General features: G+C 45.2%; 4 protein-coding genes across 6 annotated transcripts in view; 3 read left to right on the forward strand and 1 right to left on the reverse strand.

Moving 5' to 3' along the window:
* LOC144326462 (uncharacterized) overlaps positions 1-6562 on the forward strand; it is a 28332-nt gene extending 21770 nt beyond the window's left edge. The window contains 1 exon segment of the mRNA XM_077923007.1: positions 3838-6562. Within this exon segment, the coding sequence (XP_077779133.1) occupies positions 3838-5211 (1374 nt within the window). The 3' untranslated portion in view covers positions 5212-6562.
* Positions 1-26126, reverse strand: part of LOC114592429 (tripartite motif-containing protein 10-like) — a 647260-nt gene that overhangs the window by 435562 nt on the left and 185572 nt on the right. The window lies entirely within an intron of this gene.
* LOC114592202 (uncharacterized) lies at positions 181-22498 on the forward strand. Of its 3 annotated transcripts, none has more exons than XM_077922084.1 (3): positions 181-342; positions 15967-16153; positions 18010-22498. In XM_077922084.1, exons 2-3 carry the CDS (start codon positions 16054-16056, stop codon positions 18975-18977), a joined length of 1068 nt encoding a protein of 355 aa, XP_077778210.1. In that variant the 5' UTR covers positions 181-342; positions 15967-16053; the 3' UTR covers positions 18978-22498. The 3 variants fall into 3 exon arrangements, with proteins under 3 accessions (XP_077778210.1, XP_077778205.1, XP_077778209.1); XM_077922079.1 differs by lacking the exon at positions 181-342 and adding an exon at positions 11659-14052; XM_077922083.1 differs by lacking the exon at positions 181-342 and adding an exon at positions 13911-15176.
* LOC114592386 (uncharacterized) overlaps positions 11459-26126 on the forward strand; it is an 85722-nt gene continuing 71054 nt past the window's right edge. The window contains exon 1 of the mRNA XM_077923001.1: positions 11459-11630. Within this exon, the coding sequence (XP_077779127.1) occupies positions 11469-11630 (162 nt within the window). The 5' untranslated portion in view covers positions 11459-11468. The remainder of the gene's footprint in view (positions 11631-26126) is intronic.

Consider the following 26126-nt stretch of genomic DNA (forward strand, 5'->3'; position numbering starts at 1 on the left):
AGAATGAGCTTATATTCCCTATGCACACGTTCCCTCCCTCGCCTTCCCATTGCTTGGGTGCTACAAGGTTTTCCTTCCCCCAATTATCAGATAACAGACAAGAGGCTGAACGTGGAGAGAAACTTCTCCTTCCCCCTCAGAGTTGCCTCCACTTCCGGCTTCACCAGCAGAGATAATTTCCCGGCTTGCAAAGGAGGGAGGGGAGGAGGTGGGAAGCGGGGCTGCATCGTGCGGAGGCGGAGGAGGGGGCTGCTTCCTAATCAAGCCTCCTAATTAAGCGCCCTCACTCCCTGCCTCCCACGCGGGGGCTCCCATTCCCGCCCCCGCTGCCCAGGATGTCGGGTGAGTGCAAAGCCAATGGCGGGGAAGGAGGGAAGGGGCTTTGCGAGGGGGTCCAGGATGAGAAGCCCCCGACGGGGAGAGGCGGCCCTGCACAAGATCCGGGCGGGGAGAAGAGAAGGGAGGGAAGGGAGCTCTTTTCTTAAAGGGGGCCTGGAGGGGAGGGGGGGAGAAGCTTCCTCCTGCAGGGATCTGGTGGAAAGGGAGTTGCAGGCGAGGAGGTGGGGAGAGGGGTGGGCGTTGCTGGCCACGATCGCCTTAATAATATTAATTTTAATATTTATACCCCAGCAGAAGACCCCTCGGAGGAGGGCCTCAGTGTCCGGCTTCCTTCCTTCCTTAGGTACCAGGCGAAAGCCTTTCTCTTCTCCCACGGGTTTGGCTCATTAAACAATATATGGACTTCACAACTGCATTGGGGGGGGTGTCGTTTTTATTTCTTACTCTGCTATACATCTCTGTGTTTTTCTATTGTATGCCGCCCTGTTATCTTTGGAGGAAGGGCAGTATAGATATGTAAAGAATAACAGTCAAAATAGGTTTTAAAGAAATGCCCTCTTTAAGGAATTGTGTGGTGTAAACGTCTATGTTGTCCTCTAGGTCCAAACACATAGTAAGAGCAAGCAGTGCTCCAAAGTGCTTCTCTTGTGAACTTGCCACATAAGTTGTTTACTCCTGACCAAAACTCCTGTATCCCAAAAGGACTGGAGGGGGGGGTCTCCTCACCACTTTTAACCCCCCCACTCCCACCGCATGGAAGGCGGAGGACGTGTTCATTCACAATCCCAGTGTTTACCATGTGTGTATCTGCAATGAACCAGGCGCTGCAGCTCCTTCCCCTCTCACTGGGCTGCAGAGGAGGAAAGGGATGGGTTTGAAGGCTCTTCCTGCCTCTTTCCCCTGAGGAACAAGAGCAAAGGGTGTTTGCAGGACAGGAGGACAGAGGAGGCGGCAGCGAGGGCAGAGGGAGCAGTGGGCGGATCCACCGCCTCTCCCAGGGGGTCCAGATGCAAGCAAGGGGCTTCCTTCTTCTCCATGCAAGGGCCACCCATGTATTCAGAGCAGTCCTTTGCAGATTAACTCTTAAGTTCTATGGGGTCTACTCTCAGGCCACTAATGTGCATACCATGCCAGCCTTAGGAAGGGAGGCGGGACAGGCAGGTGAAAGGAATTGCCAAAGGTGTTTGAAAATGGGTGGGGGCTCTTGGGAAGGGGGTGCCCAGTTGGGGCTTCTTCAGGGGCAGCGGAATGTCTTGGGCAGGAGAATCCCTGCAGGGGCTCTCAGACTCCCTTGGCTTCTTCTTCCCTCCCTCCCAGGAAGCTTCAACTTGCTCTGTCTTCTGCGCTCCTCAGGAAGCTGAACCTGCAAACCTAGCTGAGACTGAACCTGCAACCCTGGCCAGGATGGAAGGAGGAAGATGGATGGGTGACCTGGTCAGGCTGTCTCCCACATCCCTCCCCACAACCTCTGAGCATTCCCTCCCAGGACCCTTGGAGAAATCTGGTGAGTTCCAGGGGAGAGGAGATGGGGACAGGGATAGATGGATGGTGGAGGGAGAAAGAGGAAAAGATGGAGAGGAGACAAATGGAAGGAAGTTCCTGACAGGAAGAAGGAAGGGGTGAGGCCTTCTCCAAAGCAGCTCTTTGTTTCTTGAATCCTTTTCCTAAAGTACTGGGGGCAGATTTTCTTCCTCCAGGCTTTGAAATCTTAGGTGTTATTTCCACGGCAGGAATAATTGATGATAATGATGTTGCACACCAATCCTGAACAATGGGTGAAGGGGAATGGAAATGTTTCCCATAATTATTTATAATTAATGTATTTAAATGGTTTCTATTACTCTTATTTTTTATAGACAGGGTCAGAATGATACATTCCACCAGCATCAAAACACAATAAATGCATCCACCTCCCCAGTTTGGTGGGGTTAAGGGACAAAGGACCCATTATCATGATACACAATTCCTGTGGCTGGAGGCTCTCCACTTCGGATTGGGCATATAAAGTCCAAGAGTCTGGTATTAGAAGCAAATTGTGTAAATCTTAGAGACTGGTGTTGTTTGTGGGAGTGAGTGAGTGAGTGAGTGAGTGGGATAATAATTTTAGCGCCCCTGTGTAATGGCTTGGTTCTCCCGCACAGACGCGAGACAACTCCAGTAGGAATTATCTCAGGTTTATTCCTCAAACTCATAAATTACTGTGGAGCTCAGTCTTCAGCCTGTTCATCCCAGCTTGCAGTTGCCGAGTCCTCGAGCAAAGAAGCCCCCACTTTCGCTTTCTTTTCCCCTCTTCTCGCAGATTCTCTTGAGCCTACGATTTTTTGGACAGGCTATTTCCAGGGTCTCTGTGTCAGAGCTCAAACCGGAGATAACAGTCTGTGCCCCCCCCCCGGGCACCCACTCTTCCTGCTCTTTTTTCTTTCCTCCTGCTGCAGCTTGGCTGCTCCTCCCCTGCATCACATTCCAACCAAATCACATCTCTTGCGTTCTCAGGCTCTGTCAGTGGAGGCACGAGAGGCTTGAGATTCACAGAATAACACCCTGTAATTTTGTTCGTCCCTAAGCTTCCATGGAGATACTGTGGTACAACCTTGGTGCAAATTTCAAAATAAGTACACAAAGCCAACAAAGAGACTCAGAGGTTTAGAGTGGCACCAGCTTTCCTGGTCAAAAGTCCACTTTGTCAGACTGCACCCCACAAAAGCTTTAGCCATAATACATTTATCAGCTTTTAAGGGCTGCAAAAGATGAATCAACAGAAGCATAGTTCATCTATGGAATCCATCCTACAGGAGACAGTGACGGACAGCAACTTGGATAGCTTGAAAAAAAGGATACGACTGACATCTCTGCTCTGCCCTCGCGGTCTAGGCAATAATCCTTCTTAATACTAGTTTCTGGAAAGCACAGGAAGGCAGAGGAGACTCTTGTGCTCCAATCCTGCTTGCCGGTTTCACATAGGCATCTGGTTGGCCTCTGTGAGAAGAGGATGCTGGACTAGGTGGGCCTTTGCCTGATCCAGCAGGCTCTTCTTAGATTCCAATATATTGCAATATTTTTACAGTTACATGTAGCACTTATGGTAAGTTTTACTTATTTCACAAAGGAGATTCCATTACTTGAACCTGGAATCATTTCTTCATTTCAGAAAGAAAAAATAGATGTGTCTAATTTCACCATAGATCTGTATTATAAAATGATGCTGCTCTATTAAGTGTGAATGGACTGATCATGTGTTGCTCTTGCCACTATCTCATCAGCTTTCGTAAAATTTGGAACCTAGAGAGGATAGTGGAGAATGAAGGTGTTACAACGAGAGAAGGTGCAGATTGGGATGGACAGGTGTTCAGTTCCCTTTTTGTCTTTCTTGAAAGTCTAACAGGATTCTCTTTCCTCCCAGATTCCCAAACAGGTGAGGAAGATGAAAGTCAGAATTCTATGGAGTCACATGTGAATTTATGCGAAAGAACAAAGAAATTGAGAATACAACAACAAAAGCAAAAAGGAGATAAACGATTTGAATGTTTTGAATGTGGAAAGAGCTTCAGTGAAAGTGGAACACTTAGAGTACACCAAAGAACTCATTCGGGGGAGAAACGATTTGAATGTTTTGAATGTGGAAAGAGTTTCAGCAAAAGTGGAACACTTAGAGTACACCAAAGAACTCATTCGGGGGAGAAACGATTTGAATGTTTTGAATGTGGAAAGAGTTTCAGCAAAAGTGGAACACTTAGAGTACACCAACGAACTCACACAGGGGAGAAACCATTTAAATGTATTGAATGTGGAAAGAGCTACAGTGAAAGTGGAGCACTTAGAATACATCAACGAACTCATACGGGGGAGAAACTATTTGAATGTTTTGAATGTGGAAAGAGCTTCAATGAAAGTCGAACACTTAGAAGACACCAACAAACTCACACGGGGGAAAAATCATTTAAATGTACTGTATGTGAAAAGAGCTTCAGTCGTAGTGGAACACTTAGAAGACATCAACGAACTCACACAGGGGAGAAACCATTTGAATGTATGGAGTGCGGTAGGAGCTTCAGTCAAAGTGGTGCACTTAGAATACATCAACGAACTCACACGGGGGAGAAACCATTTAAATGTACTGTATGTAGAAAGAGCTTCATTGAAAGTGGAACACTTAGAATACACCAACGAACTCACACGGGAGAGAAACCATTTAAATGTATTAAATGTGGGAAAAGCTTCAGTCGTAGTGGAACACTTAGAATACATCAACGAACTCACACGGGAGAGAAACCATTTGAATGTTTTGAGTGTGGAAAGAGTTTCAGCAAAAGTGGAACTCTTAGAATACACCAACGAACTCACATGGGAGAGAAACCATTTAAATGTATTGAATGTGGAAAGAGCTTCAGTGATAGTGGATCACTTAGAATACATCAACGAACTCACACGGGAGAGAAACCATTTGAATGTTTTGAGTGTGGAAAGAGTTTCAGCAAAAGTGGAACTCTTAGAATACACCAACGAACTCACACGGGGGAGAAACCATTTAAATGTATTGAATGTGGAAAGAGCTTCAGTCATTATGGAAACCTTAGAATACACCAACGAACTCACACAGGGGAGAAACCATTTAAATGTATTGAATGTGGAAAGAGCTTCAGTACAAGTGGGAAACTTAGAATACACCAACGAACTCATACAGGGGAGAAAATATTTAGATGTATTGAATGTGGAAAGAGTTTCAGCAAAAGCGGAGCACTTAGAATACACCAACGAACTCACATGGGGGAGAAACCATTTAAATGTATGGAATGTGGAAAGAGCTTCAGTGAAAGTGGGAAACTTAGAGGGCACCAACAATCTCACACAGGGGAAAATCCACAGATACTTTAATAAACTTTAATAAATCGCTTAGGTGTTTTTTACCTTTCCTTCTATGCTTCCTTGCAATACTGACAAAATCAAACCACGCCAATGCTTTCAGCCCCAGAAGAGGAGCTCCCCTTGGTGTCAGGGGAGGGGTCCAAGGGAACATCTGAAGCCCTGTCATTCCTTCTGTCCCTGGCCCCTTCCCCTCCGCTCTCTGCCATCCCTGGGCCACTCCTTACTCCATAGGAGACTGGATCTGTCTGTGATGGTGAGATGTCCTGGCTGGTTGAAGGACCACTTCCTGTTTCCTGCAGCTCCATCCTTCTTTCTCATGCAAGGTGGAGTCATGAATCAGGTGAAGGCTGAGCACACCTAAGGGTGGCGCAGGGTGTGGGTGGGATTCTGCTTAACCTTTCCCTCTCTGCTTTTTTCTGGATCCAAATCCCCACACCAAAAGGGCCAGTGTGAGGACGCAATCAATGTTATGGAGCTGCACTGAAAATCATTGCTTTGTGACCGTAAGAGGCCCTTCTCAAAATAACAACCGTCAAGAGAATTTAAGCTATAGAATTTAAAAGAAACAGATAATTACAAAAGAAGAAAGCAGTCTGGTGCCACATTGCGTAGGAGTTACTTTAACACACTCTACCTGGGGCTGCCTTTGAAAAGAGCTCAGAAACTTCAATGGCTCAAAGAGCTGCAGACACATTACTGACCAGGGCTGGCTATAGGCAGCATAGGACTCCCATATTAGAACAGCTCCATCTGCCTAATTGTCTGTTTCTGGACACAATGTTTCCACATGAAGAGGAAGATAGATTTGGAGTGCCGCATTTTCAAAAAAGATGGACACACGACTATTTCTTTGTGGAGCTGAAAGGCATGCCCGTGTGCCTCATTTGTGGTGAGGCCCTCTCCGTCCTGAAGAAGGCCCACCTGCAGAGGCACCACAGGATGAAGCACATTCAGTACGAGGAGTTCCAAGGGCAGCTGTGCCAGGAGAAGGTCAAGGCGCTGAAAACGGACCTGTTGGGTAACCTGTGGTCCCTCCAGATGATGTGATATTGCAACTCACGTCTTCTTTAGCCGTTGGCCACGCTGGCTGGGGCTCATGGGAGCTGGAGTCCAAGGATCTAGGTGCACAAATGCCAGGGACATTTCAAATCCCTCCTCAGTCGTGAAGCTGATTGGGCGACTTAAAGCTGGTCACCATCTTTATGCGAAACCTCCCTCGCAGGGTTGCTGGGTGCGTGAAAGCAATATATCTTGTGGTGGGCTTGATGAGGGGAGTGTGGAACAGAAATGTAATTCATAGGTAAGAAGACAGGAAATGGTTCTTAATCTGACTGAAAATAAAGGATTCTTTGTCTCTAAATTACATATAGCAAGCACCTGTGTTGTTGAACTCTACCTGAAGTTTCAGCATCTGGTTCCTCAGCACTCTGCACTCTCTCTCTGGAAACCTCCAGCTGTCAGGTGACAGGAACCAGCCAATGCCTCCCAGTTCAGAAACAGTCTGCCAAGAGCTGAGATTGGAAGTGGACAACCAAGGAAACTTAGGGGAGCATTTTCATTTCCATGCTTATGAATATTGATTTGAATCAATTCATCTGATGTGTTCAAAATTGTAGAGAAAATTTATGGTTGACACCACCTTGGGATAGTTTTGACAGGAATTCGGGGAACTAGGAATATTTTTAGTTCCATCTGGGTTGATGGGTCAGCAAATAGCTAGAGAGGATTAAGGGGTGGGGGCGGGAATCAGGCCTTGTTTCTCATGTGACAGATAACCGATTCCACAGTTCTTAAATGTGACCATTTGCTACCTCCCAAAATGATGCTTAAGCATCCCCCCCAAAAAAAACAACTCAAACATGGTAGCTGGTCTTGTCAAACGGGCCAACATACGGTTCATTTGGCAAGTTTGTTGTTGTTTAGTCGTTTATTTGTGTCCGACTCTTCATGACCCCATGGACCAGAGCACGCCAGGCATTCCTGTCTTCTACTGCCTCCCGCAGCTTGGTCAAACTCATGTTCGTAGCTTTGAGGACACTGTCTAACCATCTCGTCCTCTGTCGTCCCCTTCTCCTTGTGCCCTCCATCTTTCCCAACATCAGGGAGGTCTTTTCCAGGGAGCCTTCTCTTCTCATGAGGTGGGCAAAGTATTGAAACCTCAGCTTCAGTATGTGTCCTTCCAGTGAGCACTCAGGTTTGATCTCCTTCAGAATGGATAGGTTTGATCTTCTTGCAGTCCATGGGACTCTCAAGAGTCTCCTCCAGCACCATAATTCAAAAGCATCACTTTTGAATTATGGCACTTTTTAATTTCGTGACTGCTGTCACCATCTGCAGTGATCATGGAGCCTAAGAAAGTAAAATCTCTCATTGCCTCCATTTCTTCACCTTCTATTTGCCAGGAGGTGATGGGACCAGTGGCCATCATCTTCGGTTTTTTGATGTTGAGCTTCAGACCATATTTTGCAGTCTCCTCTTTCACCCTCATTAAGAGGTTAATTCCTTCTCGCTTTCTGCCATCAAGGTTGTGTCATCTACATATCTGAGGTTGTTGATATTTCTTCCGGCAATCTTAATTCTGGCTTGGGATTCATCCACTCCAGCCTTTCGCATGTTGAATTCCGCATATAAGTTAAATAAGCGGGGAGCAATATACAGCCTTGTTGTACTCTTTCCCAATTTTGAACCAATCAGTTGTTCCATATCCAGTTCTAACTGTAGCTTCTTGTCCCACATATAGATTTCTTATGTTAAGGAAATTAGGGGGGGGCACATCTTTAAAGTTATTAAATGTTACAGATATTATGCCTGAATGTATCCTTTCAACTTGACAGCTCAGGGAAGTTACCGTATTTTTTGCTCTATAAGACTCACTTTTCCCCTCCTAAAAAGTAAGGGGAAATATGTGTGGGGGTCTTATGGAGTGAATGCAGGCTGCACAGCTATCACAGAAGCCAGAACAGCAAGAGGGATTGCTACTTTCACTGCGCAGCGATCCCTCTTGCTGTTCTGGCTTCTGAGATTCAGAATACTTTTTTTCTTGTTTTCCTCCTCCAAAAACTAGGTGCGTCTGGTGGTCTGGTGCGTCTTATAGATTGAAAAATATGGTACCTAGCTTAAAAAATAATATAAAATCAACTCCTTTGCCAGTTTCCTCCATTCCAAAGCTATTTTCCCCTTGAAGAAGGACTCTAGGAATTGTCCAGGGGTGACAATTGCTGAGCTGGGCCAAGGAAAGCCTAATCCTATCACCAAACTTGCCAAGGGGCCAGACATGCAAAGGAAGTTCTATTGTACTTTGGGTGATGGGACTTCAGAGGTGTTTGCCTATGCCTGGGGTCAGCAACCTGTGGCTCCGGAGCTGCATGTGGCTCTTTTACACCTTTGCCGCGGCTCCGGGGCGGATACTAGCGAGGGGAGGAGGCGCATTGTGTGCCCCAACACTCCCCACTGTTTTAAATGTCACAATGCGGCTCCCAGTTTTTTTTCCCTTCGGTTCAAGTGGCTCTTTTTGTCTTAAAGGTTGCAGACCCCTGGCCTATGCTAAGGGAAGTTTCTCTTAGACTTAGGCAAGAGGTTCCACTCTGACAGAAGCCTCAGAGGAGGCTGGATCTTTCCTCATAACTCATCGCTGGAGGCATAAGCTGCAGAGCTCTCACGGAAGGAAGCTTAAACCTGAGAAGCCAGTGTGTTCTTGCTGGAGATGGCTAGGAGAAGCAGCAGCAGCAGTTGCAAATAAGTCATGCAAGGTTGAAGAAGCTTAGGATCTCCCTCTGGGACCAGGGATAGGAAAGCTGACTGAATTACATAAAGGACTGAACATTGTTTGCAATGTGCTACTTTATCATGCTTATCTTATTGTTAGACTGTTTAAGACTGTTCTGCGGTAAAGCTTCAAAACTTATTTTTGTGATGGAGAGAATTCATTTCCACACAAGGTCCAGATCAGGAATTCCACGGAACAACTTTAACAGCAAGTACTTGAAGGGTACTTCAACAAGTACTTCAACAAGTACTTGAAGGGGCGCGGGTGGTGCTGGTTGTTAAACCACAGAGCCTAGGGCTTGCCGATCAGAAGGTCAGCAGTTCAAATCCCCGCGACGGGGTGAGCTCCCGTTGCTCGGTCCCTGCTCCTGCCAACCTAGCAGTTCGAAAGAACATCAAAGTGCAAGTAGATAAATAGGTACTGCTCTGGCGGGAAGCTAAACGGCGTTTCCGTGCGCTGCTCTGATTCGCCAGAAGTAGCTTAGCCATGCTGGCCACATGACCCGGAAGCTGTACGCCGGCTCCCTCGGCCAGTAAAGCGAGATGAGCGCCGCAACCCCAGAGTTGTCTACAACTGGACCTAATGGTCTGGGGTCCCTTTACCTTTACTTGAAGGACCAAACCAAGAATTACAACAATCTCTTCCTCAAAATGGTTCAGCCTCCACCACCTTTACTGCAGTCACTGAAGGCAACCAACTATGCCCTGGGCCCCCCAATCTTTCTCACTGCCAAAGAAAAGTAATAAATGAATAGGAAGAGAAGCTACCCATGTCACACTGACACAAACACCTTGCATATGAACTTTGTAAAATAATGAAAGTGTACTACCCCTCCCCCCCTCTCAATTCCCCAACCTTACACTGTATACAACATTAAAGTCTGTCTGTCTGTGAATTTTTATGATATCCAAACAGAGTAGCTTATAGTTAGGAAGCCAACACCCACCCTTCAGATGTGAAGGAAATAAGCAGCTATCCTATCCTAAAAGACATCTGAAGGCAGCCCTGTTTAGGGAAGTTTTTGATATTTAATGCTGTACTGTTTTTAACACTTGATTGGAAGCCTCCCAAAGTGGCTGGGGAAACTCAGCCAGATGGGCGGAGTATAAATAATAAATTATTATTATTATTATTATTATTATTATTATTATTATTATTATTATTATTATTAATTTAATGATCTTCCTCTGTTTCACTTCAGATAATTCAGTGGGGCCTCTTCTCAGTTCATTCTCTTCTGGATCAGTGCCTTAATCCTTTGTAGGTTTTGTGTATCACAGAATAGTCATTGAGATGTCCCCAGATGTTGTTGTCAAGTTCCCATCAGCTTCAGCCAGCAGGGCAGACAGTCAAGGATGATAGAAACTCCACTCTGGACCTCACCAACTTGGCTCTGCTGCCCTATATCCTTCCCATTGAAAGAAATGTGAAAATAAATTTTGGACGGTATAGATTTATCCTGGTCTGGTGCATGCAATGTCTTTTGTTTTGCAGCTGTGTGATTTGTGCTCATATTGTATTGTGGTGGCCATTGGCTATAAACAATAAAATTTATAGCTACAGTAGATTAAAATGCAAAAATAAGTAATAAAATATATAAAACGATTTTATTTTTTTGGTCCTCACTCCCAAATGGTGTGTGTGTTTTTGGTTATATTGTGCTTTTGGTTATATTGGGGGTGGGGTGGGGTGGGGAGTGGAGAAGTATGAAAGCCAAAAACGCTCCCCTCCTCTGCTAAATTGATGCAGGAGACCAGAGGCAGTGAATGAAAAAGCAGGGAAAGACAAACCCTCCAAGTGCCACTGTTTAGAATTAGAGAATGGAGTTATCCAACTCCCGGCCCTCTGAAGGCAATCTTGTATAGGAAAGTTTTTTAATGTTTAATGTTTTATTATGTTTTTTTTATATTTGTTGGAAACTTCCCAGAGTGGCTGGGGCAACGTAATAAGATGGGTGGTGTATAAATAGGAAAATTATATTTATGGAATGGGATGTCCCTATTTTCATGAGAGAAATGTTGGAGGGTTTGGAAAGGTCGGTTGCTGGAGCTAAGTGACTGCATGATCCCAACCAGCAGAGCTGGGAACAGGACTGCCTCCTCCAGCTACCCGTTCGAGCTGCAGGCATAGCTGTCAACCTTCCCTTTTTTTGCGGGAAATTCCCTTATTCCAGTGCCATTTCCCGCTGCTATCCCGGATTGTTAGATATCCTGTAGACTGTCCCAGGGAAAGGAGAGGCTGCTGATCCCTTATTTTCAAATCTGAAAATTGACAGCTATGGCTGCAGGGTGGCATCGTCCCAGCTTTCTGAAAATATTTAGTGATGAGGAAACCAGTGACTGCACATCGGATCACAAGGAGACTTATTTGTGCAACATTCTGGATGGCATATAAAATGCCAGGTAGATTCCAATGATACAATAAATTTTGAGGGACAGCGCAAGGGGGCGCATCTAGCCTCGCAGCCTCCCAGGGCCCAACCCACAGCCAGCGAGCTCCGATGCCCAGAGAGGCAGGAAACGGGGCCAGCCAGGGGGACTCGAGAGCGGCTGCACTTTCCTGTCCCCCGCCGAGGAGAGCGGAGGAGCAGCGGCCCGTGGCCTGGCGAGTTTCCCCGGAGAGGAGCCGGATTCCGGTGCAGGGACGGAGCGAGGAGTCCGAGGTGCAGGAGGCGGGAAGGGGAGGAGGAGGGGGAGGAGGAGGTGCGCCTGACAGGATCAGGCCCCGAGTGGAGTCAGAGGCTGCAGGGCGCCCCCCAACCGGGCAGGAAGGGGAAGGGGCGCAGCTGAGGGGCAGGGCATCTGCAGGAGGGCACAGGGGCAAACATCTCTGGCTCAGGCTGGCACGGACCCTGCCGGAGACCCTGGGGAGCTGCTCCCTTCAGTCCTGAGCTCAAGGGGCAGAATGAGGGGTCCAAGGGAAGGGGAGGCAGGGGGGGGGGAGAGCAGTGCAGCACGGGGGGGGGGGCTCTTCCTGTGCAGCCCCCTGACACCCTTTGCAGGCCACTACTCCTGCCCCCCCTTCCTCTGCCAGTGCCATTGATAAACCTATCGCCCTCCTTGGTGAATTAGAATGATCGCCTTTGAAACTCTCTTTGCCACCACCATCACCGCATCTTGTGGCAATGATGTCCATCAGATTCATTTAGCAAGGAAATGGATTCTTTTGCCTGCCCCAAATCAAGGTACACTGTGCCTACACATGGAGGCTCTGTTGTTCTGTCACGGCAATTAAAACAGCTGATAGATCTATACTCCAGAGAATGCATCTGATCTTTTCCCAAGCTGTCAAAGCTAGTGACCTCTTGTGTCTGCGTGTAAATAAGTGGGACAGGCTTAAGCCTGGTTTCATTAATTGTTTTATTTCCACCTTCCTCAGTAAGGCAAATGAAGGCTGAGGGTTGAAGTGAGTGCCAGATTTGAGAAGGCAGAGGAAAGGAGGATTCTATGTTCAGATTATTCATGTTCAGATTATTACTCATTTCATTTCTATACTGCTTCATATTTTTAAGGAAAAAAATCTCAAAGCAATTAATGGAAAATCTCATTGCAGTTTGTGTCCATATGATGTTGAGAGCATTAACCCTGGAGACCCAGGAGTTCTCTCCTCCTGATAGTCTCAGATTTGATTGTTCTTTCTGATAGAGCAGGAGGAACGAAACATTTATGGGCTTAAAGCTGTATTGATTCTGGAGGCCACATTCCAGTGAGCTTTGTGGCCAATGTATGCACATGCATGTGCACCCATAAAAGAGATGCAGACCATAAAGTCACATGCACACACTCACCAGAGGTGCTGCCCACACTCACCAGACACGCCATCTAGCATACACACAAGTCTTGCAAACACAATCAGCATGTTTAGACCTTCCAACCCCAGTGCTGGGAGGAGGAGAAATAAGAGCACAAGAAGACCCTGCTGAATTAGCAATGAGATCTGTGGGGAAAAGACCCTAATGATCGTTCTTTAGAAATCCTTTAAAGAGCAGCCCGAGGGATCATTTATTTCCAGAGCAGGGCTTTTACCCCATTTCAGCACTGTGCTGCTTTGTGCTGAAATTGGAGTTTAAAAGATCTTTCTAAGGGCCCTTAGGCATCTTTCTCTTCAGGACAGACAGAGATCTTCATCCTATGATCAGATCAGGAGATGGAAACGGCAGGGACTAGCAGGACACACCCTGAGGCTTGGCAAATCATATGCAGCCAATGGACTGCAAGTTAGAATGTCTTCAGTCAAGAGAGTTTGTGACCATCAAATATAAAATATTTTGGAGTGAGTTCTTTGATTTTGTTGGTCAATATTCCGTTTGTCAGTTTGTTTCTTAGGCTGTGCAGATACCATACATTTAAAGCACGTGGCTTCCCCCAGAGAACCACAGGACCTGTAGTTTATTGCTACAGCTCTCAACACCCCTAACAAACTGCAGCTCGCTGGATTTCTTGGGTGAAGTCATGTACTTTCAATGTTAGGTGGGTCTGTCGCAGCCTTAATCATATACAAAGATCTGTTGCTGCCTTTCCAACATGCTAGAAGTTGCAGCCAGGATCAGCATTCCCTGTCCACTGAACATGCTCAGTCCTCTCACTGGGTTGTTTTTGGATTTCCTTCCACTGCCTTGGTTCCCCCACCCCCAAATATTATTTGTACTTCGATAAACCTTGATGTTTTCCCCAGTCTTTGGATAACGTCCCCTCGTCCCTTGGTGGAGTCATTTGAAAATGGAAGAGCAGAGACCCAGGAGACCCATTCAAAGGGAGAGACTGGAGTGCAAAGGAAATAAACCTCCTGCCGGCCAAGTTGGGACCATCAGGGATCTTCTGCCTCGGGCAGATTTATGTCAAATTAAGCACGAGGCAGAGGAGGGGCAGCCGCAGCAGCAGTCGGAGGCCCAGAAGCAGGATTTCCTGAAGACGATGCAGCCCCCTCGTCCAGGGTGGGAAACCCCACAGGCTCCCAGTTCTCCCCACTCCAGGGATGGTGTCCTCTCTTTCAGGGGAGCTGCGGATGCCAGTCGGTGGCCCAGTGGGAGAGCAGGGGGAGCAGACCAGACCCTGCTCCCAGACACTGAGGGGCTTCTGGGAAAGGTAAGTACCCTCCTCTCACCTGGGTTTCCAGCACCTGGAGGTCACAGGTCCACTGCCTCTCGACATGGAGGTTCTGTCTAGCTATTGTGGTGAATATTCCTCCTCCCTGCACTTTCTCTCTAATCCACTTTAAAAGGGCTTGCTAGACCAAACTTTCTTACACATGGGAGGTTTGCGATCATATCTCCTGATGTTGTTACTTTAATAAAGCAACCACAGGGGACTCTGAATTTCATCAGAGCATGAGCTGTGTGAGAAGAGGTGACCTTCCACCAACCCCCATTTTCCTCCTCTAAATTGCCTCCATTTGCAAAATGCTCTTTTCTCCCCACTGAGGAAAAATCTTGGCACGTCTCGCAGCCTCAGAAATCCAATAAATTCCTCAGAAATCCCATGTGTAGTCGCATTAAAGAAGACTGGCCTACATTGCAAGATTGTTGCAAGATTTATTAGGATAATGGCCAGGTTCAGATGACTAAATCACAGCCTGAAAAGCTGCGTTAAAAATAGGCACAGTTTTTAATGCATTGCTGCAGCAAAGTTACGCTGAAGCCTAAGTTGACCCAAGTTTAAAACAAAAAATTCTAGCCCCCACCACCAGAGTCTCCTGGCCCCCACAACCAGAATACATCACTCCAGGGAGGACTCCCACCCAACCTTCAGTGAGAGAGGGCAAAAGAAAAGGACTCTAAATGGGTAGTTGCACGAATTTACGAGCTGTGGTCCTGCACTGACAGCAAGGCTAACAAACAGGGGAGCTGGGAATGTGCTTGTCCCATCTCTCCCTGCATCTGCTCCTGACCTAATTGTCCCAGTTACCTCATGATTGGGCCGGTCCTGAGGGTGAACTGTGATGAAACCAGGCAGTCTCTTATGAGCCATAACTAACAAACTTTCCATTTTGCCCAAACCAGGAAACTACGGCTGCCAGCTTTGGAATAAGCTGGGATATTAAGCTAACTTCAAACTGTACTTGGTAAAAACAGGAAATTCTGGTTGATCAGTGGCTTCGTGATTTGACTGTTCCCACTGATAGCAGTAAAAATAGGAAGCCCTGTTGCATTTGAAGGGGTTGTTTGGACAGAGTCTCTGATCAGCATGCCTAGCAGGACAGGCTTAAAAAGGTAAAGGGACCCATGACCATTAGGTCCAGTCGTGACCGACTCTGGGGTTGCGGCGCTCATCTCACTTTACTGGCGAGGGAGCCAGCGTACACCTTCCGGGTCATGTGGCCAGCATGACTAAGCCACTTCTTGCGAAGGAGAGCAGCGCACGGAAACGCCGTTTACCTTCCTGCCGGAGCGGTACCTATTTATCTGCTTGCACTTTGACGTGCTTTCGAACTGCTAGGTTGGCAGGAGCAGGGACCGAGCAACGGGAGGTGACCCCGTTGTGGGGAATCGAACCACCGACCTTCTTATCGGCAAGTCCTAGGCTCTATGGTTTAACTCACAGCACCACCGGTGTCCCGGGACATCCTGTCCCAGGACAGGAAACAATTATTATTATTGTTATTATTATTACTTGCATCCTGCCTATCTGACTGGGTTGCCTCTGCCCATCTGGGTAGCTTCCAACAAAATAAAAACCATCAAAAATTTCCTTGTAAAAGGCTGCCTTCCATTTTGTATAAATAAAGTCTTCCATTTTGTATAAATGGCCTTCAGTTTTAAAGAATTGCCCTCTTTAAGGGATCACGTGGTGTAAACAACTCTTGAGATCTACTCTCAGGAAGGGAGGTGGGACAGGCAGGTGAAAGGAATTGCCAAAACTGTTTGAAAATGGGTGGGGGCTCTTGGGAAGGGGGTGCCCAATTGGGGCTTCTTCAGGGGCAACAGAATGTCTTGGGCAGGAGAATCCCTGCAGGGGCTCTCAGACTCCCTTGGCTTCTTCTTCTTCTTCCCTCCCTCCCAGGAAGCTGCAACTGGCTCTGGCTTCTGCGCTCCTCAGGAAGCTGAACCTGCAAACCTAGCTGAGACTGAACCTGCAACCCTGGCCAAGATGGAAGGAGGAAGATGGATGGGTGACCTGGTCAGGCTGTCTCCCGCATCCCTCCCCACAACCTCTGAGCATTCCCTCCCAGGACCCTTGGAGAAATCTGGTGAGTTCCAAGGGAGAGGAGATGGGGACAGGGATAGATGGAAGGTGGAGGGAGAAAGAGGAAAAGATGGAGAGGAGACAAATGGAAGGAAGTTCCTGACAGGAAGAAGGAAGGGGTGAGGCCTTCTCCAAAGCAGCTCTTTGTTTCTTGAATCCTTTTCCTAAAGTAGTGGGGGCAGATTTTCTTCCTCCAGGCTTTGAAATCTTAGATGTTATTTCCACGGCGGGAATAATTGATGATAATGATGTTGAACACCAATCCTGAAAAATGGGTGAAGGGGAACGGAAATGCTTTGCATAATTATTTATAATTAATGTATTTAAATTGTTTCTATTACTCTTATTTTTATAGACAGCGTAAGAATGATACATTCTACCAGCATTAAAACACAATAGATGCATGCACCTCCCCAGTTTGGTGGGCTTAAGGGACAAAGGACCCATTATCATGATACACAATTCCTGTTGGCTGGAGGCTCTACACTTAGGATTCGGTATATTAAGTCCAAGAGTGTCTGGAATAAACTTGCCAATCTTACAGACTGGGGTTGTTTGTGGGAGTGAGTGAGCGGGATAATAATTTATAGTGCCCCTGTGTAATGGCTTGGTTCTCCCGCACAGACGCGAGAAAACTCCAGTAGTAATTATCTCAGGTTTATTGCCCAAACTCATAAATCACTGTGGAGCTCAGTCTTCGGCTTGTTCATCCCAGCTTGCAGTTGCCGAGTCCTCCAGCAAAGAAGCCCCCTCTTCTCGCAGATTCTCTCGAGCCTACGATTTTTGGGACAGGCTATTTCTGGTGTCTCTGTGTTAGAGCTCAAACTGGAGCTAACGGTCTGTGCCCCCACCCCCCGGCACCCCCTCTTCCTGCTCTTTCTTCTTTCCTCCTGCTGCAGCTTGGCTGCTCCTCTCCTACTTCACATTCCAACCGAATCACATCTCTTGCGTTCTCAGGCTCTGTCAGAGGAGCCACGAGAGGCTTGAGATTCACGGAGCTGACACCCTGTAATTTTGTCCGTTCCTAAGCTTCCTTGGAGATACTGTGGTACAACCTTGGTGCAAATTTCAAAATAAGTACACAAAGCCAACAAAGAGACTCAGAGGTGGCACCAGCTTTCCTGGTCAAGAGTCCACTTTGTCAGACTGCAGCCCACAAAAGCTTAGGCCATAATACATTTATCAGCTTTTAAGGGCTGCAAAGATGAAAAAACAGAGGCATAGTTCATCTATGGAATCCATCCTACAGGAGACAGTGACGGCCAGCAACATGGATAGCTTGAAAAAAAGGGTAAGACTGATGTCTCTGCTCTGCCCTTGTGGTCTAGGCAATAATGCTTCTTGATACTAGTTTCTGGAAAGCACACGAAGGCAGAGAAGACTCTTGTGCTCCAATCCTGCTTGACGGTTTCCCACAGGCATCTGGTTGGCCTCTGTGAGAAGAGGATGCTGGACTAGGTGGGCCTTTGCCTGATCTAGAAGGCTCTTCTTAGGTTCCAATGTATTGCAATATTTTTACAGTTACATGTAGCCTTTAAGTTTTATTTATTTCATAAGGGAGATACTGTTACTTGAGCCTGAGATCATTTCTTCACTTCAGAAAGACAAAATAGATGTGTCTAATAAGCCAATTCCACCATAGATCTGTATTATAAAATGATGCTGATGTATTAAGTTTGAATGGAGTGGTCACGTGTTGCTCTTGCCACTATCTCATCAGCTTTCGGAAAATTTGGAACCTAGAGAGGATAGTGGAGAATGAAGGTGTTACAATGAGAGAAGGTGCAGATTGGGATTGACATGTGTTCAGTTCCCTTTTTGTCTTTATTGAAAGTCTAACAGGATTCTCTTTCCTCCCAGACTCCCAAACAGGTGAGGAAGATGAAGGTCAGAATTCTATGGAGCCACATGTGAATTTATGGGGGGAAACAAAGAAATTGAGGATACAACAAAAAACTCACAAACGAGAAAAACGATTTGAATGTTTTGAATGTGGAAAGAGCTTCAGTGAAAGTCAAACACTTGGAATACACCAACGAACTCACACAGGGGAGAAACCATTTAGATGTATTGAATGTGGAAAGAGCTTCAGTACAAGTGGGAAACTTAGAGTACACCAACGAACTCATACAGGGGAGAAACCATTTAGATGTATTGAATGTGGAAAGAGCTTCAGTCGAAATGATACACTTAGAATACACCAACGAACTCATACAAGGGAAAAACCATTTAAATGTATTGAATGTGGAAAGAGCTTCAGTACAAGTGGGAAACTTAGAATACACCAACGAACTCACACAGGGGAGAAACCATTTCAATGTATGGAATGTGGAAAGAGCTTCAGTGATAGGGGATCACTTAGAATACACCAACGAACTCACACTGGGGAGAAACCATTTAAATGTACTGTATGTGGAAAGAGCTTCAGTGATAGTGGATCACTTAGAATACACCAACGAACTCACACAGGGGAGAAACCATTTAAATGTATTGAATGTGGAAAGAGCTTCAGTGATAGTGGATCACTTAGAATACACCAACGAACTCACACAGGGGAGAAGCCATTTAAATGTATTGAATGTGGAAAGAGCTTCAGTACAAGTGGGAAACTTAGAAGACACCAACAAAGTCACACGGGGGAGAAACCATTTCAATGTATGGAATGTGAAAAGAGCTTCAGTGATAGGGGATCACTTAGAATACACCAACGAACTCATACAGGGGAGAAACCATTTCAATGTATTGAATGTGGAAAGAACTTCAGTGAAAGTAGAGCACTTAGAAGACATCAACGAACTGACACAGGGGGAAAATCACAGATACTTTAATAAACCGCATAGGTGTTTTTTACCTTTCCTTCTATGCTTCCTTGCAATACTGACAAAATCAAACCATGCCAATGCTTTCAGCCCCAGAAGAGGAGCTCCCCTTGGTGTCAGGGGAGGGGTCCAAGGGAGCATCTGGAGCCCTGCCATTCCTTCTGTCCCTGGCCCCCTCCCCTCCTCTTTCTGCCATCCCAGGGCCACTCTTGACTCCACAGTAGTAGACTGGATCAGTCTGTGATGGTGAGATGTCCTGGCTGGTTGAAGGACCACTTTCTGTTTCCTGGAGCTCCATCCTGCCTTCTCATGCAAGGTGGAGTCATGAAGCAGGTGAAGGCTGAGCACACCTAAGGGTGGCGCAGCGGGTGGGTGGGATTCCGCTTAACCTTTCCCCGTCTGCTCCTTTTCTGGATCCAAATCCCCACACAAAAAGGGGCAGTGTGAGGGTGCAATCAGTGTTATGGAGCTGCACTGAAAATCATTGCTTTGTGACCGTAAGAGGCCCTTCTCAAAAAAACAAGCATCAAGAGAATTTAAGCTATAGAATTTAAGACAAACAGATAATTACAAGAAAAGAAAGCAGTCTGGTGCCACATTTCGTAGCAGTTACTTTAACACACTCTACCTGGGACTGCCTTTGAAAAGAGCCCAGAAACTTCAATGGCTCAAAGAGATGCAGACACATTACTGACCAAGTATAGGCAGCATAGGACTCTCATATTAGAACAGCTCCATCTGCCTAATTTGTCTGTTTCTGGACACAATCAATGTGTCCACAAGAAGAGGTAGATTTGGAGTGCCGCATTTTCAAAAAAGATGGACACCCGACTATTTCTTTCTGGAGCTGAAAGGCATTCCCTTGAGCCTCATTTGTGGTGAGGCCCTCTCCGTCCTGAAGAAGGCCAACCTGCAGAGGCACTACAGGACGAAGCACATTCAGTACGAGGAGTTCCAAGGGCAGCTGCGCCAGGAGAAGGTCAAGGCACTGAAAATGGACCTGTTGGGCAACCTGTGGCCCCTCCAGATGATGTGATATTGTAACTCACATCTTCTTTAGCCATTGGCCACACTGGCTGGGGCTTATGGGAGCTGGAGTCCAAGGATCTAGGTCCACAAATGCCGGGGACAATTCAAATCCCTCCTCAGTCGTGAAGCCGATTGGGTGACTTAAAGCTGGTCACCATCTTTATGCGAAACCTCCCTCGCAGGGTTGCTGTGTGCGTGAAAGCAATATATCTTGTGGTGGGCTTGATGAGGGGAGTGTGGAACAGAATTGTAATTCATGGGTAAGAGGACATGAAATAGTTCTGAATCTGACTGAAAATAAAGGATTCTTTGTCTCCAAATTGCATATAGCAAGCACCTGTGTTGTTGAACTCTAGCTGAAGTTTCAGCATCTGGTTCCCCAGCTCTCTGCACTCTCTCTCTGGAAACCTCCAGCTGTCAGGTGACAGGAACCAGCCATTGCCTCCCAGTTCAGAAACAGTCTGCCAAGACCTGAGATTGGAAGTGGACAACCAAGGAAACTTAGGGGAGCATCAACATTTTGTTTCCATGCTTATGAATGTTGATTTGAATCAATTTGTCAGATGTGTTGAAAATAGTAGGGAAATTTTATGGTTGATACCACCTTGTGACAGTTTTGACAGGAATTCGTGGAACTAGGAATATATTGAGCTCCATCAGGGTTGATGCATCAGCAAATAGCTAGAGAGGATTAAGGGGTGGGGGCGGGAATCAGGCCTTGTTTCTCATGTGACAGATAACCAATTCCACAGTTCTTAAAGCTCACCGTTTGCTGCCTCCCAAAATGATGCTTAAGCCTCCCTCCCTAAAAAAAAAAAACAACAACTCAAACATGGCAGCTGGTCTTGTCAAACGGGCCAATATAAGGTTCAATTGGCAAGTTTGTTTTTGTTTAATTATTTAGTTGTGTCCGACTCTTCGTGACCCCATGGACCAGAGCACACCAGGCACTCCTGTCTTCCACTGCCTCCCGCAGCTTGGTCAAACTCATGCTGGTAGCTTTCAGAACACTGTCCAACCATTTCGTCCTCTGTCGTCCCCTTCTCCTTGTGCCCTCCATCTTTCCCAACTTCAGGGTCTTTTCCAGGGAGTCTTCTCTTCTCATGAGGTGGCCAAAGTATTGGAGCCTCAGCTTCACGATCTGTCCTTCCCCTGAGCACTCAGGCCTGATTTCCTTCAGAATGGATACGTTTGATCATCTTGCAGTCCATGGGACTCTCAAGAGTCTCCTCCAGCACCATAATTCAAAAGCATCAATTCTTTGGCGATCAGCCTTCTTTATGGTCCAGCTCTCACTTCCATACATCACTACTGGGAAAACCATAGCTTTTACTATACGTACCTTTGTTGGCAAGGTGATGTCTCTGCTTTTTAAGATGCTGTCTAGGTTTGTCATTGCTTTTCTCCCAAGAAGCAGGCGCTTTTTAATTTCGTGACTGCTGTCACCATCTGCAGTGACCATGGAGCCCAAGAAAGTAAAATCTCTCACTGCCTCAATTTCTTCCTCTTCTATTTGCCCAGGAGGTGATGGGACCAGTGGCCATGAACTTCATTTTTATGATGATGAGCTTCAGACCAAATTTTGTGCTCTCCTTTTTCACTCTCATTAAGAGGTTCTTTAATTCCTCCTCCCTTTCTGCCATCAAGGTTGTGGCATCTGCATAACTGAGGTTGTTGATATTTCTTCCAGCAATCTTAATTCTGGCTTGGGATTCATCCACTCCAGGCTTTCGCATGTTGAATTCCGCATATAAATTAAATAAGCGGGGAGACAATATACAGCCTTGTCATACTCTATCCGAATTTTGAACCAATCAGTTATTCTATATCCAGTTCTAACTGTAGCTTCTTGTCCCACATAGAGATTTCTCATGTTATGGAAATTTGGGGGGGGGGGGGGAGTGAGCACATCTTTAAAGTTGTTAAATGTTACAAATATTATGCCTGAATGTATCCTTTCAATCCTTTCAACTTGACAGCTCAGGGAAGTTACCTAGCTTTAAAAATAATATAAAATCAATTCCTTTGCCAGTTTCCTCCATTCCAAAGCTATTTTCCCCTTGAAAAAGGACTCCAGGAAGTGTCCAGGGGTGACAATTGCTGAGCTGGGCCAAGGAAAGCCTAATCCTATCACCAAACTTGCCAAGGGGCCAGACATGCAAAGGAAGGTCTATTGTACTTTGGGTGATGGGACTTCAGAGGTGTTGGCCTATGCTAATCTTATACGGGAGTCTTGCCCTGACATGTCTGCTTATGCTAATCTTGTACCAAGGACTTGTCTGGACATGTTTGCCAAGGTTAAACTAGTGTAACCCCTGTCTACACCTCCCCTTTTGTGACATGTCAGTGATGTAACAATGATATAGCAATGATGCTCTACAAACAGTATTCTGGGATATTGTGGGGAAGTTTTAAAAGTCTTTGTCACCCCATGCTCGGGGTTCAAAATTCCTCTTTTAGCCTGTTGCGCAATAAACTTTGGTCTACAGCTATTTGCTCCAGTTGGTGGCTGGATTGCTTCCTTTATTCCGCAAGGGACCTGCGGGCACTTCCCAACGAGCTGGTTTGACTGAACAGCCTCACACCTAGATTTTTCCCTAACACACAGGAGACAGATGAGGTTATCAGGCACTCCCATTCCTTTAAGAACTTGCCATAGTTTGCTGTGGTCGACACAGTGAGATGCTTTTGCGTAGTCAATGAAGCAGAAGTAGATGTCTTTCTGGAACTCTCTAGCTTTCTCCATAATCCAGCATGTTTGCAATTTGGTCTCTGGTTCCTCTGCCCCTTTGAAATCCAGCTTGCACTTCTGGGAGTTCTCAGTCCACATACTGCTTAAGCCTGCCTTGTAGAATTTTAAGCATAACCTTGCTAGCGTGTGAAATGAGCGCAATTGTGCGGAAGTTGGAACATTCTTTGGCACTGCCCTTCTTTGGGATTGGGATACAGACTGACTTTCTCCAATCCTCTGGCCACTGCTGAGTTTTACAAAGTTGCTGGCATATTGAGTGTAGCACATTAACAGCATCATCTTTTAAATTTTTGGTTTTCAAGGAAGAAGCAGCCCTGGAAAATAAGGCAGGAATTCACCTTGAATCTTGCTAACAAAATCCTTTCATAGCTTTTTGTGAGGGTGTGACTGCTAATCTTAAAGCCAGGATGAGCACTAAGAATTGGGCATCATTTCCTCTGTTATAAAAAATAAAATAAAATACTTGTTCCGCTTCTAAAGAAACCCTTTAGAATGCATTCTTATTTTTTTCATTAAAAAATTCAAACAGCTGTGCAAAGGTGCTCCTGTGCAATACAATGTCAGAATAACAAAATAATGAAACATCTCACAAGAGCCTTGTTTTTTAAATATACAGCTAAAAAACCTTAAAACTCCTACAACACTTACCAAATAGAAATCTAATAGCTGGCCCCCCAGGCACTAGGAGGCAACCTGATGTTCAAGGCTTCACCCCCCCCCCCAAAACTCTGAGCTTTTGGTTTCTCTTTAGACACTCATCTGTGGTCGCCTGGAGCATTTGAGGGGAAGGAGAGAGAACATTCTGGCATATGAAGCAAATATAGAAAAAGAAAGTGACAACCTGTTTGTAATGGAGGCTTACAAGTTAGACAGGAAAATTGGCTTCCAGGTGGAAAAATCAAAATTGGAGACAGAATTGTTAGAACCCAAAACTAATAACTTGTCAAAAATGTATAACTTACTGTTGAAATGGAATACACAGGATGAAACGGTTAAATCAGCCATGATCAAGTGGACACAGGATATTGGTCATAACATTATGTTTGCTGACTGGGAACGGTTTTGGACCACCGGTATGAAATTTATGGCATGTAATGCCTTAAAAGAAAATATTATGAAAATGATTTATAGGTGGTACATATATTTATGCAAAAATTTACCACTTGCCTGATAATAAATGCTGGAAATGTAAAGAGATTGAAGGTACATTCTTTCACCTTTGGTGGACATGCCCAAGGATTAAGGCTTTCTGGGAAATGATATATAATGAAATGAAAAAGGTACTTAAATATACCTTTTTGAAGAAACCAGAGGCCTTTCTCCTGGGTATGGTTGGCCAATTGGTGTCAAAGAAGGATAGAACATTCTTTATGTATGCTACAACAGCAGCAAGAATACTCATCGCAAAGTATTGGAAGACAAACGATCTACCCACCGTGGAAGAATGGGAGATGAAGGTTATAGACTATATGGGACTGGCAGAAATGGCCGGCAGAATCCGAGACCAGGGAAGAGAGACGGCGGGAGAAGATTGGAAGAAATTTAAGGACTATCTTAAGAAACATTGTAAAATTATTGAATGTTAGAACGATGTTGGTTTAGAAATTAAGTGGTTTCTAGCTGTAATGATTATGCAATCAAGAAAAGAAAGGTTAAAAATTAAATAGAAATTAGGGGAGGGATTTGCTGAATTAAATAATTAGAGATTGGAATACAGAAAGGGGAGGTATGAGGAGGTCGGGAAAGTAAATTATAAGAAAATAAGGGATTAAAATTATACTTGTTTGTGTTTTGTTTGTATTTTTGTTTTTCGTTTTATATAATTTGTTGTTGTTTTTTTAATATATTTATTGCAATTTTCAAAAAAAATACAGAAAAAAGAAAAAGAAAAAAAGAAAACATTTACCATTTAAACTTTATTTTCAATGATATCTTTTCAAGACTTCCCCACACCTCCCCTTCTTGTATTCCATCTCCACTTATTTAGTTCAACAAGTTCTTATTCATTATTCAATTTAGTTCATTTTGTATAGCCACTTTCACCTTATAATCCACAGTCTTTGTACATTAGAATCTTTTTCTAAGGTCGATCCCAATTCCCTTCCACGAATTCCCCTTTTTTGTACTCGTAGCAAAACAAAATAAAAAAAGAAGAAAAATTCAAAATATAATTATACACCCTTTGGATTCCCAAACTCCAGCCCCCCTTTCCCGGTTTTGATTCCCAATGTCCATCAGTCTATCTGCTATCAGCCTGGAGACCTCACATCCGAGGCTCTTAATTTTCTCACAGTTCCTCTTTGCCGGTTTTTTTGATAGTCCTTTATATCAAACACCAAATCTCGGAGAAGCTCTGTCTCGAAGATGTCCATTTTTCTCCCATCTAGGCCTCTATATTTAAAAGTGGAGCTCAAATCTTGTTTCTTAATCCTTTTGAGTCTGAATGTCCCAAAAGCTCCAACTTCCGTCTTGATCAAATTTGTAATCCATAGGTCTTCAGATCTCCACATCAGGAGATCTCTCCGATCTTCATTATCCAGTTCAAACCAAATTTTCATCATCCAATTCTTGTTTTCCTTTATGTCCTTCCTAGCAGGCCTCTGGCCTTCCTTGATCTTCTGTGGCGTTGTAACTCCTCCTTCATTCCCTTCCAAATCATCATGTATCCCTTGTTCCCCTTTCTCAAATTTCTCAGGTTTCTTTTCCTGCTCAGCTGCAAAAACTTTTGATTCCGCTACAAGTTGAGTCAAGTCCCTTCCAGTTTCAGTAAACTTGTTTACTGTTTCATTCAGTGTAGTAGCCCTCGTAGTCAAAATATTGCTTTGTTCTTAAAGCTTTCCCAGGAGATAAAAAGTCCTGTTCAGCTCTATGAGTATTTTTCCACTTACAGCCATTCTTGTAATATCCCAAAAACCCCTCTAGAGGGATTATGGTTACTTAGTATCCTTCCAGTTCCAACCCAAAAGTCAAAATAACTTGTTCTTCCTTGTTTTCAACAATTTATATCCAAATTGTAACAAACCTAACCAGCAAAGTCACAGAAATAAAGTTCTCTTTTTATTCCCCAACTTTGACAGCTACTTTGACAGCTGTCAAAATCTTCTGTATCTCTTCACCAGGCTCTCTCGCGGATCACTCCCGGTTCCCGGGGGTTGCACTTTAACTCTCAAAATCAACTCTTATCCTCCAGCAAAGTTACTTGTACTTTCCAATCGTGAAATTAATAACTTTTATCCAATAAAGAAAAGGATGTTCTCTCAACCTTAGTTATCTAGTCCTTGCTTTAAATTGTTTACAATGCGGGGAGACGGACTTCCTCTTTGCACCTTCCCCGATTGTGCCAAATCCAAGAAAAAGAAAAAATTCCCTTTTAAGTC

Source organism: Podarcis muralis, chromosome 2, assembly GCF_964188315.1.
Source record: "Podarcis muralis chromosome 2, rPodMur119.hap1.1, whole genome shotgun sequence".
Classification (NCBI taxonomy): domain Eukaryota; kingdom Metazoa; phylum Chordata; class Lepidosauria; order Squamata; family Lacertidae; genus Podarcis; species Podarcis muralis.

What these genes read in the sequence shown, in the direction of transcription:
- LOC114592202 (XM_077922079.1), top strand. Translation starts at nt 13,687, where the DNA reads ATGGAAGAGCAGAGACCCAGGAGACCCATTCAAAGGGAGAGACTGGAG. An exon ending in CTGAGGGGCTTCTGGGAAAG is followed by an intron (nt 14,053 to 15,966) that starts GTAAGTACCCTC and finishes CCTCCCTCCCAG; the next exon opens with GAAGCTGCAACTGGCTCTGG. An exon ending in AGGACCCTTGGAGAAATCTG is followed by an intron (nt 16,154 to 18,009) that starts GTGAGTTCCAAG and finishes CTTTCCTCCCAG; the next exon opens with ACTCCCAAACAGGTGAGGAA.